Source organism: Pagrus major, chromosome 8 (assembly GCF_040436345.1).
Source record: "Pagrus major chromosome 8, Pma_NU_1.0".
Lineage (NCBI taxonomy): Eukaryota > Metazoa > Chordata > Actinopteri > Spariformes > Sparidae > Pagrus > Pagrus major.
This window is the reverse complement of record NC_133222.1, coordinates 23,668,208-23,681,478: the sequence shown is the minus strand read 5'-3', so window position 1 is coordinate 23,681,478 and position 13,271 is coordinate 23,668,208. Positions and strand designations below refer to the sequence as shown.

The following is a 13,271-nucleotide window of genomic DNA, read 5'->3' as shown; positions in this document are numbered from 1 at the left end:
TTTAAATGTGGACCAAAAATATGTTTCAATTTGGATTATACAGAGTTTTGATTATCCAGTTGGGTGTGTTATTGGGATTTTATAACTTTAATGTGCACAAATATAATTTTTGTAACCTCACAACCTCAGAACAGACAAAGTTGTGCGCACCCCCTGCGATCTCTGGCGCCCCCCTGTGGGGGGCGTGGACCCCAGGTTGGGAACCACTGTCCTATCCGAATCCTCTGCAGGTGTGCCAATGATGGGCCAAGGCGTCGATTCCGAGGGGTGAGTCGTCTCTCCCCAGGGAGAAACATTTCTGCAACCACTCTCCCAAACTGACTGTTGCCAGATTTCTGCAACCACATCTGAGTGGAGCCTCCATTCTCCTGGGCTCAGACCCCCTCTGGACAGGCAGTCCGCTGCCTGATTCTCTTGCCCAGGCACCTGTACTGCCTTGAGGGATAAAAGGCGTAGAGACGCCCACAGCCACAGCTCATGTGTCAAGCTGCAAAGGTCGAAGGCCTCCCTGCCTGTTGATGTAAGATACCGCAACCATGCTGTCTGTCCTCAGCAGCACATTGCGACCTTGCAGGTGTGGCAGAATCTTCTGAAGGGTGAGTTGGTCATGGTTGAAATCACCCAGAGGTCTGCACCTGGGGCTGCCAAGGCCATGTTACGGGCTGAGGTGATGCAGAGGACGGCTGGGTTCTCTCTGGCATCAGGAGGAAGGTGGTGGCTGCCGGGAACCTCGGTCGCAAGCCATGCCATCTTAATTCTCTACGAGCCAGCTCGCAGCCTTAGATCCTTGGGCGGGGCCCTTCTAACCGTTCCAAAGTCGAGGCTGAAAACCAAAGGTGATTGTGCCTTCGCCATCAGGGCCCCTTGGCTTTGGAACGCCCTGCCTGAGGAGATAAGGCTTGCAGGATCGGTAACCTCTTTTAAATGACTTCTTAAAACCTATTTTTATAGACATGCCTTTATGTGATGCCGTCCTTTTGCTTTTGCTCCTACCTTTTGAGTTTATTATATTAATTTATTTGTTTTGTTTATTTTACCTATTTGATTTATTTCCATTTCTTTATTTTTCTTATTTTATTCATTTTTATCATTACTTCTGTTCCTCAGTTATTTGTTTCAAATTGTTTAACTATAAATGCCATTTATTTCATTTGTCCTCTGCAATTTTGCTTTGTTTAGTCAAAGCACTTTGTTAACTGTTTTTAAAATGTACTATATAAATAAAGTTTATTATATATTATTATTATTATATATGCCACCATGGAGGCCTGCCTGTCTCCGACCGCCCTGCCTTGAGGCCTCCAAATAGAACCTCAGGACTATTAGCCTGAGGGGTCGCTGATCTGCGTCCACCCCGGTGGCAGACAAAAGTACCAGACATTTCCCATGCACAACGGCAGGTCTCTTGAGCTCACTGCAGTAACACACTAGCCCCCTGGCCAAACATGGCTGATGGCTCTACAGGGAGCTTCATCAAACGGGTTCAGTCCTCCTGCTGCAGTCTGGATTGGGACAACCACAAATGGTGCCTCACCAACCACAGTGCAGCCATAGCTTTCCCAGTCGCCTCTGCCTGCTCCTTTATCAGCCTAGGGAGCACATAAGCAATTTGCTTTAGCTCCAGCATCAGCTGAGGGCTGTAATCTCCCCCTAAATCCGGTGTAAGATGCTACTGATATAATGCGAGGATAGCCCCTGTGTTAATTGGCTAGTTGCACCTGGACAGCCATGGCTCTGTGCATCCTAGCCAACAAGGCATCCATTATTAGGGATCAATGCCAAGGGCCTTAGAAGCCCTTTCCACCAGAAACATAGTGAGGTGGCCCAATTGTGCGGTGCGCTTATCACCTTCCTCCTCTGGATCTGCCTGTGGCTGACTAAAGAGGAGGCTTTCCTCTTGTGTCTGGAAATAATTATTCAACATCTACTTCCTCTTCCTCCTCCGCTCCTATATCTGCGGGCAGGAGGTAAGGCCCTGCAGCCATCCCTGTCCTGCTCAGCCTGGTGGATGGAGGGGTGGGGACGTGGACAGGGGTATGGCCTGAACTACACTGTGAGCTTACCTCCTATAGCTCTGCTCTGGAAATGGCATGCCTTTTTTCTTTAAAAAAGAGGGCACCTTACCTTACCTTACCTCCCTGATATGACTTTTCTGGCATGATAAAGCAATGTATGCAGGTGGCAGGGTCCTCACAGGCTGTTAAGCCGTGGCTGTGGTCAAGGCAAGACACACAGTCATCATGCCCACTGCACATGGGGGACCTCTTGCCATTTCCATATTTTTATTTTTATTTATTTATTTTTTATAGATATAGGCATCTCTACATTAAAGGGACATTAGATAAGATTAAAAAAATGGTTCTCTTCAGCGATCCTTGCGGCAGTTAAGTGACGTGCAGTCAGCATTCTGCTGTTCGCTCAAACAAAGCACAAACAATGATGGCACCACATGAGATTGACCAGTGTCATGTTGATAGAAGAGATAAGTAAAGTCACACATTTGACAAACGTTATATTTATTAGAAATTGTATTAATAAACAGAAACATCATTATTAGCTTGTTAGCTAGCACAATATAACGTAGGTATAATGTTATATAACGTAAGGTTGTTTAATTTGAACTAATCACTTGTTGCAGGATACTGTACATTCATATAAGAGGTCGGCGTTGGCTTGCTAACTTAGTAGTTAGTCAGCTTTATCAATGGCTGTTTCGTCTAGCTTTCAGCGTGAACATCAGCAGTGTCCGCACAGCTGAATTTGCTGCATTCTATTGCTTATTTTTATTGAACTAGTTAGATGCCATATTATCACCTAATTATAGAGTTGCCACACTTCTTTATTGACACGAGTTTCAATTACAATGCTCATTTAGCTGAATAATTGCGCTAATCTTTCAGTGTAATACAATAGACTCATTTTCAACTAACTGTACTGAATTGGTCTTGAAGTTTGTTGAGACAAAGACAATCCTGAACTGACATCAGTTATAACAGTCAGTCAATCAAATGTTAGTCATATAGCCCAAATTCACAAAACAAGTTGTCTCAGTTGGCTTTACAACCTATGCAGGTAATGACAGAGTTACAGGTTCTGAGAAACATGCTGTATCATAGCCATGTATTCATTATTTCTTTAGTAATAGTAATTTACTTTGTTGTAACCTATAAATATACTTACAATGTTTATTTTACTGTTACTGTCAATCAACCTACATCAAATATGGAATGTATCACAATAAAACATTGTATACACTGTCACTGTTTTTATTTCAGGATTCCCGTTGTGAGGACTATGCAGCACCCTTACAATAGACAGTATCTTTACTGTGCATACCACCAGTTCCCCATCTGTCAACACTTGTTTTGTGCTTAAAGCAGTCTGTGTTGGGTGTGTGTCGTGGAGGATGCTGGTCGCTTGTTGTTGGACTCCATTCCTGAGCTTTTGCGACACTCTGTTGCTAGCTAGGAGCTAGCTGAGAAAGGGAGGGAGCGAGCATGCATTTTCCGGGAATGTGCTACCCGAGGCACCTCTCAAGATGAGCTGGCCACAGGCTGATAGAGGCAACAGACTAAGAAGAGGAATGTCTCATTGTTTTACTTATTTAACAGCCTCTTCACTCATTTGCATTAAAAAGTGATTAAAAAATGTTTTAAAACACTGAACAGTTGACTACTGCTCCTTTAACATGCATGTGCACATGCATGAGGAACAGCTGATAAACTTCTTTGTTTATAACTCCTTACTTGCCGACAGGATCGGTTAGTATTTCATGTTAATTACTGTTCTGTGTTCTTCTACACATCAAAAGCTCACACACAGTCCAGATTCACACAGTAAAAGTTTGGAATGGGGCAGCTGTCCTGATAAACACTGAGATCCTGTCGAAACATATTTATTTCAGAAGATAAAAGTTTAACTCCGTTTCCTTTGGAGAGTTTAGAACTACAGCTTTTAGTTTTGCTGATTAAATTATGCCAGGATATTTGTCACAGTGACATAAATGTGTGCATGTAAATGTTTTAAATGACTCAAAAGCAGCCTCTCAAATCATAAAATCAGAGTGTATGCATGGTGTAGGCACATCTTACTGTATGAACAATGTACTCTTTAAATAGCAGGACTGCGCTTTTGACTTCAGACCAGCTTTTTGTTGGTCTATGGTGCAGTCGCTTTCCACTGCCTCAAGATAGCGATCTACCATCAGTGCACCTGACCACACCTCATTTTAAGACCAACACACCCAAGGGCACCGAGCATAAGATCGAGCCCACAGTATTTTGTTTGTACAATATATGTAAATTGCAAATCAAAGTTGATAATTATATGTAAGCAAATGGGCAGAATAAGGCACAAAGACATTCCTTGAGTTTGAAGCAGATGGTGAAATAAGGTGCACCAACAACCCTTAAAAAAAGTGCTCTAATACAAAAATATGAATTGACACATACGCCTGAAAGATGCAAATATGTAAGGCCTACCATATAATTACCTTGTGCTGTGATTTGCGATCTTTTCTCAGAGATTTTTGCATGACCCTGAATTCATATTCGGCCCTGGGGTGGTCCTGTGATGGTGACATGAACAGAAATGACACACACACAGTGAAACATATAGAGGAGCAGTTAAAGTGGAATTACCATGATATGTGTCCGTGGTAGAAAAGACTGGTCTGTCCAAGAGCTGTTTTAATAAAATTTCAATAAAATGCACTTATCACATCACACTAATGTGGCCTACAAAAAAAAAAAAACTTAACTGCAGGACAAAAGAATGAAAGTGAGTAAACCCTTCATCATAGTGTCTCAAACTATTCACTATTCAGCGGTGGCCTTGTCCTCCTGTGTGCCCTGAGACGCTGCACCTTTAGTTCCGAGTTATGTTGAGGGCTTGGACTTTGTATACGTGCTCACAGGTTTACTTAATATTGATATAGTAATATGAGAGAGAAAGAGAGAAAGATCTCAGTCCACTTCCAATCAACCTCTTCGCTCCCCCACACACCCCTGACGGGTGCCACTTGTTTTCTCTTGGCTGACTTGCCATTTAATGATCACAACAGTAGTTTCCAGTCATACTCACCACATGAATCATTGGAGGTGTTTTAATATAAAACATATTAGAAAGGACACATAATATAAGACAGTGAAGTGAACACTCACAGCTAGAATAAAAGTGAACAGAAGGAAAGAAGCTTGAGGTGAACAGTCAGGAAATAAGCACAGCACTGAAAGAGAGGATATATATTAAATGGTCATGGCTGATAGCAGCTACAGCAGCTGCAGCAAATGAAACCTGGGAATATGACTTTCTGTCAATGTAATGAAATACACAATCTGAAAATGCTGTGTAAGTGTTCTCTAAACATCACAATTAATGTTGCTCCAGGACGGTAACCGCAACTGAGCAATCATGTTTTTGTAATGTCACAGCCTTGTGATTTGGGAAAAAGACAGGAAAATATGTACATGGGAGAAGTTACCCTGTTAGACACATGTTTCATGACGTGAAAGGGTATATTTGAACCCAGAATATGTGTTCCTAAATTCAACTAAGTATTTACCTTGTAACTTGTATTTTTGTTGCTTAAACTAATTCAAGCAGCGACAGAAAACTGCGGAAAAATGGAAAATAATAAACGAACTGATGTTCCAAACAGTATTCAAACCTCAATCTCCTGAGTGAGAGGCTTATACGTAACCTACTCAGCCACAGCTTGCTCCAGATATGGTTTTCATCTGTGATTTGTAAGTAGAAATGATGCTCCTGTAACAACATTAGTCATGATGTTCTAGGAACAACACCAACACGACGACATCAGATACACAGTAAGGCAACCCATTATATTCTTTTCATTAAAAATTATTACTAATAAATTAATTAAAAATCAGGTGGTTGAATATTCATATGTTTGCAAAATTTCTGACATGAATGAGTAAAAAATGTGAGTGTGTTGATTCCACCTTATGGCAACTTTTGATTGTGTAGTTTGTTTGTTGTTGTATTGGACAAAAATATATTTTAAAGTGATCCTATTTGTCTTATTGTCTTTTTAACTATCTACTGTAGAAGTGAATGTTTTTTTTTTGCATCCATCGCAGGTTCCATTCATTGTGACTGTCAGAGGGAGAAGCAACAGTGATCAAGCTAGCAAAGTGAGGGCAAATCTGATCAAGCAACATGTGACGCATAGTTCGCTCCGTGGTGTTTGTATGTAAATGTTAACAAAATTGTGTCCAACATATCCTGGTGTGTGCTTGAATATAATGTTTGGTTGGTCCACTAGTAACGTTTATATGAGGCAAACACAAAGCCCTTTATTCTGTAGTGTGATCACTCACACCCGCAGCTGGATAGTGTTTCAAAAAATGTGCTTATAAAATTGGGAGAATTTGGACTGGCTACTGCCATGGGCATCACATACACTAATCTTCACTACATGTTCTTCTTGTGCTCATGACTGTAATTATAGTGTATGCATGGTTTATGTGTGTGTGAGCAAACAGAATGCTACAGACAACTTGCGTATTGTTATTTATTATTCAAGTAGTATATGTTTTAGGATTCCATATAAAAACTTTCCTTTATAAGATTATATAATACCCTATCACAAAGACAGATATATAAAAATGAGAACAAAAGTACAAAAGCCATGCATACAAATTTCCTAGATAATCAGATGTTGAAGAATGTTGAAAAAAGAAGAATGTACGGTAAGCAGTGCTGGGCATTGATCAGTGTGACACTCTTACTGTAACATTATTCCAAATCAGTAATTATATTACAGTTATAATACTAAGTAATGTTGCGTTACAGTGTTGCCATAATGCATTTTGTTTTTTGTCTTAGGTAGGCTGTCTGACAATGACATGTAAGTGCTGCAGCGCAGTGCAGCTCACGCCGGCTGCTAGCCAAAAAGCTGAACAAAGGATGGAGGATGTTGGAGAGAGGTATACGTTCAACTGGAGGTGACGTCTTTTTAAAAAAAATTTGTTTGAGTCAGAACATTGCACATTGTAGTCTGTTGCAAACTTTGTGCAAGCAGCACTACACTTTCAACCTAACTGACATGACCCTTTTACCTATGTCCACAGTTGATTCACACTCTTTCCGACGCATTGGTGGAGGAAATACCCATGAAGAGTAATTGAGACAGTGAACGGTTGTATTTTTCTGTTTAGTAAGGAAAATAGATGTACAAAATATCTTCTTTAGTGATTTATTTTGCTTACCTAATAGACTAAGTTGCCAACTCGCCATTTTTACATCTCCCAGCTGAAACTACGGTAGCCATCAGACTATCACCTCATAAGTTACAAAGTAGTATTATGAGCCAGGACGGGCTGGGACTTGCTGGTTAGCATGCTAAATTCAGTAGAGACTCTCTTCTTCACACTCTGTTAACAATGTTAGTTAATTTTTTGTTTGTTTTAAACTAAGACTCTGGCCATATCTTACAAAGTGCTCCTTAAATGTTGACCGACCCTAAATGTTGACCACTGACCGTATGAGTATGCTCCATTGTGAGGTCTTTGGAAAGTGTGGAAGTGTTTTTGAAGTAGTGGCCTAAATTCTGTTTGGAACAGATTTATATTATATATTAAAGGTCTGGGTTTGATTCTGACTCAGTTCTTTGGTAATGGTTGAGGCTGGACTTGTGTCCCTGCCACTGAGCTCGAATAGTTATCACTTGTCCTCATTGTGCTCTGAAGGTGACTTTGTTTTATCAAATGATTTAGATTTTTTTTTTGACTGAAGCAATTCTGCTACTATCTGACCTAACTGGACTTCTAATGCCAACATCAAGACATTTTTCAGAGAGAAGCAACTATAAAGTATACTGATGGAGAAAACTTTAGTCATGTTATACACAATGTATGTAGAACACATTTGCAGGCACTTCTTGTGTGGTGTATTGTGATCAAAGGTCGGCAGCAGCAGAAAGGCTACAGAGGGAAAAGAGAGGAGCCGATCTAGTAAAAGGAATTAATCCAAACCTTGAGAGCTTCCTGTGACGAATAAACCCAGAGAGAAAGGGAGAGAGGAGAGGGGACAAGGATGTGGGGGGTTAGTGGGTAGTGTCAGTAAAAACAGCCAGGATAAACTCAACTCAGATCATTACATTAATTTCATCACATGTATTGAAGAAGAATTCAATATTGTCTTTGAACACAATCAAATAAAGTCAGTAGGAAGGCTTTTATGGTAGCTGAAAACATTTCTTGTATTCTGGTGACCTGGTTTGGTACTTGTTTTAAGGGTTTTACAGATGACTATTCAGGTGTAAAATCCACACCACAGACCTGCAGGTGATTATACAAAGGTTTACATTAAAGAGAACCTGTATTTGCTATGCTCATACAACAGAAAGACTATCAGTCAATCAGACAGTTTGGGGTTGGAGATGAAAACAAAGATGAATGGTAAAATAATTCCCCAAACAGTCTGTTGTAAATGCCCAGGTTAGGACCACTGAATGTCATGAAGCAGTGGAGCACAACAGATGTAGTATTATTAATGTACTAACCCTTACCCTAACCCTAACAGTTGATATATACAGTAGATGCTACATTCTGGATTATAAGATTCAACTCTGACACCACGATACTGCTCTGGGAATTTGAACCATTCAATTAATAGATAACAGCAGAGTTAAGGAAAAACACTGTTATTTTAACAGAAGTTAAATGAAAAGTTAACTTATGTCAGGTAAGAACAAAAAGATGAACATTTGTATTTAAGTAACATGAGTGAACATTTATGAGATTACAGGTAAATTCATATTGTTCAAGTCTATTGCATAAAAATGCAGTCATTTATTTTCACTTTATTTTCACACTGAAACTGCGCACCACCCTGAGGATACACTGGATATATTTTTTGTCTAGCTTCTAACTTCAGAAGTAAATTAGCATTTATTCCAAATATATTTACAAAGTAATGATCAAAATTACATAATGACAGCATCTTTATATGCAGGAAGAAAAAGGAGTACAATTGGAAACTAATTGCACATGGTAAGTCTTACGTAAGCCTTACATTACTATCTATATAAGATAAAGTATTTGGTACGAAAACCTGCATTTTTTTAAGTATCCCATATCATAAATACCTGCTTGGCCTTGGTATAGGAACTTTTTATAAAGCTGAGGTGCTCCAGGCCACAAGGGGGAATGATAAGCTCTTTCACTGACAAAGAGACAGGGAGGCTGCTAGATGAGATCATGCCATGGATTTATTTAAGAACTAACTCTTATAGATAGCTAATCTTTATCAAGCTTACTGCTAAAGAAACTCTTCACTCAGACAACTGATGCTCAGTGCTCTCATACCATCATTCTCAGCCACAGCAGGTACATGTTTTCAGTGGAACAGCTCTAAAAAAACAACTGTACACTACCTGCTCTTAAAACCTACTGAACACTACCTGCTCTAAAAACCTACTGAAAACCAAAAACCTACTGAACTCTACCTGCTCTAAAAACCTACGGTACACTACCTGCTCTAAATCCTACTGAACACTACCTGCTTTAAAACCTACTGAACACTACCTGCTCTAAAACCTACTGAACACTACCTCTCTAAAAACCTACTGAACACTACCTGCTCTAAAACCTACTGAACACTACCTGCTCTAAAAACCTACTGAACACTACCTGCTCTAAAACCGACTGAACACTACCTGCTCTAAAACCTACGGGACACCACCTGCTCTAAAAACCTACTGAAAACTAAAAACCTACTGAACACTACCTGCTATAAAAACCTACTGTACACTACCTGCTCTAAATCCTACTGAACACTACCTGCTTTAAAACCTACTGAACACTACCTGCTCTAAAACCTACTGAACACTACCTCTCTAAAAACCTACTGAACACTACCTGCTCTAAAACCTACTGAACACTACCTGCTCTAAAAACCTACTGAACACTACCTGCTCTAAAACCGACTGAACACTACCTGCTCTAAAACCTACGGGACACCACCTGCTCTAAAAACCTACTGAAAACTAAAAACCTACTGAACACTACCTGCTATAAAAACCTACTGTACACTACCTGCTCTAAATCCTACTGAACACTACCTGCTCTAAAACCTACTGAACACTACCTGCTCTAAACCCTACTGAACACTACCTCTCTAAAGACCTACTGAACACTACCTGCTCTAAAACCTACTGGACACTACCTGCTCTAAAAACCCACTGAACACTACCTGCTCTAAAAAACCTACTGAACACTACCGGCTCTAAAACCTACTGAACACAACCTGCTCTAAAAACCTACTGATCACTACCTGCTCTAAAAACCTACTGTACATTACCTGCTCTAAAAACCTACTGTACAATACCTCATCTAAAAACCTACAGAACACTACCTGCTCTAAAACCTACTGAATGCTACCTGCTCTAAAAACCTACTGAACACTAAAAACTTACTGAACACTACCTGCTCTAAAAACATTCTGATCACTACCTGCTCTAAAACCTACTGAACGCTACCTGCTCTAAAAACCTACTGAACACCAACAACCTACTAAACACTACCTGCTCAAAATCCTACTGAACATTACCTGCTTTAGAAACCTACTGTACAATACCTACTCTAAAACCTACTGAACACTACCTGCTCTAAAAACCTACTGAAAACAACCTGCTCTAAAACCTACTTAACACTACCTGCTCTAAAAACCTACTGTACAGGACCTGCTCTAAAACCTACTGAGCACTACCTGTTCTAAAAACCTAGTGAACGCTACCTGCTCTAAAACCTACTGAACACAACCTGCTCCAAAAAACCTACTGAACACTAAAAACCTACTGTACAATACCTGCTCTAAAACCTACTGAACACTACCTGCTCTAAAAACCTACTGTACAATACCTGCTCTAAAACCTACTGAACACTACCTGCTCTAAAAAACCACTGAACACAACCTGCTCTAAAAATCTACTGATCACTACCTGCTCTAAAAACCAACTGTACACTACCTGTTCTAAAAACCTACTGATCACTACCTGCTGTAAAAAACTTCTGACCACTACCTGCTCTAAATCCTACTGAACGCTACCTGCTCTAAAAACCTACTGAACACTAAAAACCTACTAAACACTACCTGCTCTAAAATCTATTGAACACTACCTGTTCTAAAAACCTACTGATCACTACCTGCTGTAAAAACCTTCTGATCACTACCTGCTCTAAATCCTACTGAAAGCTACCTGCTCTAAAAACCTACTGAACACTAAAAACCTACTAAACACTACCTGCTCAAAATCCTACTGTACACTACCTGCTCTAAAAACCTACTGAACACTACCTGCTCTAAAAACATTCTGATCACTAACTGTACTGAACACTAAAAACCTACTAATCACTACCTGCTCAAAATTCTACTGGACATTATCTGCTCTAAAAACCTACCGAACACTACCTGCTCTAAAAACCTACTGAACACTACCTGCTCTAAAAACATTCTGATCACTACCTGCTCTTAAAACCTACTGTACACTACCTGCTCTAAAACCTATTGAACACTACCTGTTCTAAAAACGTACTGATCACTACCTGTTCTAAAAACCTAGTGAACGCTAACTGCTCTAAAACCTACTGAACACTAAAAACCTACTGTACGATACCTGCTCTAAAACCTACTAAACACTACCTACTCTAAAAACCTACTGTACAGGACCTGCTCTAAAAACCTACTGTACAATACCTGCTCTAAAACCTACTGAACACTACCTGCTCTAAAACCTACTGAACACTACCTGCTCTAAAAACCTACTGAACACTAAAAACCTATTGTACACTACCTGCTCTAAAACCTACTGAACAGTACCTGTTCTAAAAACCTACTGACCACTACCTGCTTTAAAAACCTACTGAACAGTACCTGCTCTAAAAACCTTTTGATCACTACCTGCTCTAAAACCTACTGAACACTAAAAACCTACCGAACACTACCTGCTCTAAAAACCTACTGTACAATACCTGCTCTAAAACCTACTGAACACTACCTGCTCTAAAACCTACTGAACACTACCTGCTCTAAAAACCTACTGAACACTAAAAACCTATTGTACACTACCTGCTCTAAAACCTACTGAACAGTACCTGTTCTAAAAATCTACTGACCACTACCTGCTTTAAAAACCTACTGAACAGTACCTGCTCTAAAAACCTTTTGATCACTACCTGCTCTAAAACCTACTGAACGCTACCTGCTCTAAAACTCTACTGAACACTAAAAACCTACTAAACACTACCTGCTCAAAATTCTACTGGACATTATCTGCTCTAAAAACCTACCGAACACTGCCTGCTCTAAAAACATTCTGATCACTACCTGCTCTAAGACCTACTGAACACTACCTGCTCTAAAAACATTCTGATCACTACCTGCTCTTAAAACCTACTGTACACTACCTGCTCTAAAACCTATTGAACACTACCTGTTCTAAAAACCTACTGATCACTACCTGCTCTAAAAACCTACTGAACATTACCTGTTCTAAAAACGTACTGATCACTACCTGTTCTAAAAACCTACTGAACGCTACCTGCTCTAAAACTGTACTGAACACTAAAAACCTACTAATCACTACCTGCTCAAAATTCTACTGGACATTATCTGCTCTAAAAACCTACCGAACACTACCTGCTCTAAAAACCTACTGAACACTACCTGCTCTAAAAACATTCTTATCACTACCTGCTCTTAAAACCTACTGTACACTACCTGCTCTAAAACCTATTGAACACTACCTGTTCTAAAAACGTACTGATCACTACCTGCTCTAAAACCTACTGAACACTACCTGCTCTAAAAACCTACTGAACACTAAAACCTATTGTACACTACCTGCTCTAAAACCTACTGAACAGTACCTGTTCTAAAACCTACTGACCACTACCTGCTTTAAAAACCTACTGAACAGTACCTGCTCTAAAAACATTCTGATCACTACCTGCTCTTAAAACCTACTGTACACTACCTGCTCTAAAACCTATTGAACACTACCTGTTCTAAAAACCTACTGATCACTACCTGCTGTAAAAACCTTCTGATCACTACCTGCTCTAAAAACCTACTGAACACTAAAAACCTACTAAACACTACCTGCTCAAAATCCTACTGTACATTACCTGCTGGAAAAACCTACTGTACACTACCTGCTCTAAAACCTATTGAACACTACCTGCTCTAAAACCTACTGAACACTACCTGTTCTAAAAATCTACTGATCGCTACCTGCTCTAAAACCT

General features: G+C 39.9%; 1 protein-coding gene across 1 annotated transcript in view; it reads right to left on the bottom strand.

Moving 5' to 3' along the window:
- LOC141001168 (anoctamin-1-like) overlaps positions 1–13,271 on the bottom strand; it is an 88,460-nt gene that overhangs the window by 20,539 nt on the left and 54,650 nt on the right. The window contains exon 13 of the mRNA XM_073472156.1: positions 4,493–4,567. Within this exon, the coding sequence (XP_073328257.1) occupies positions 4,493–4,567 (75 nt within the window). The remainder of the gene's footprint in view (positions 1–4,492; positions 4,568–13,271) is intronic.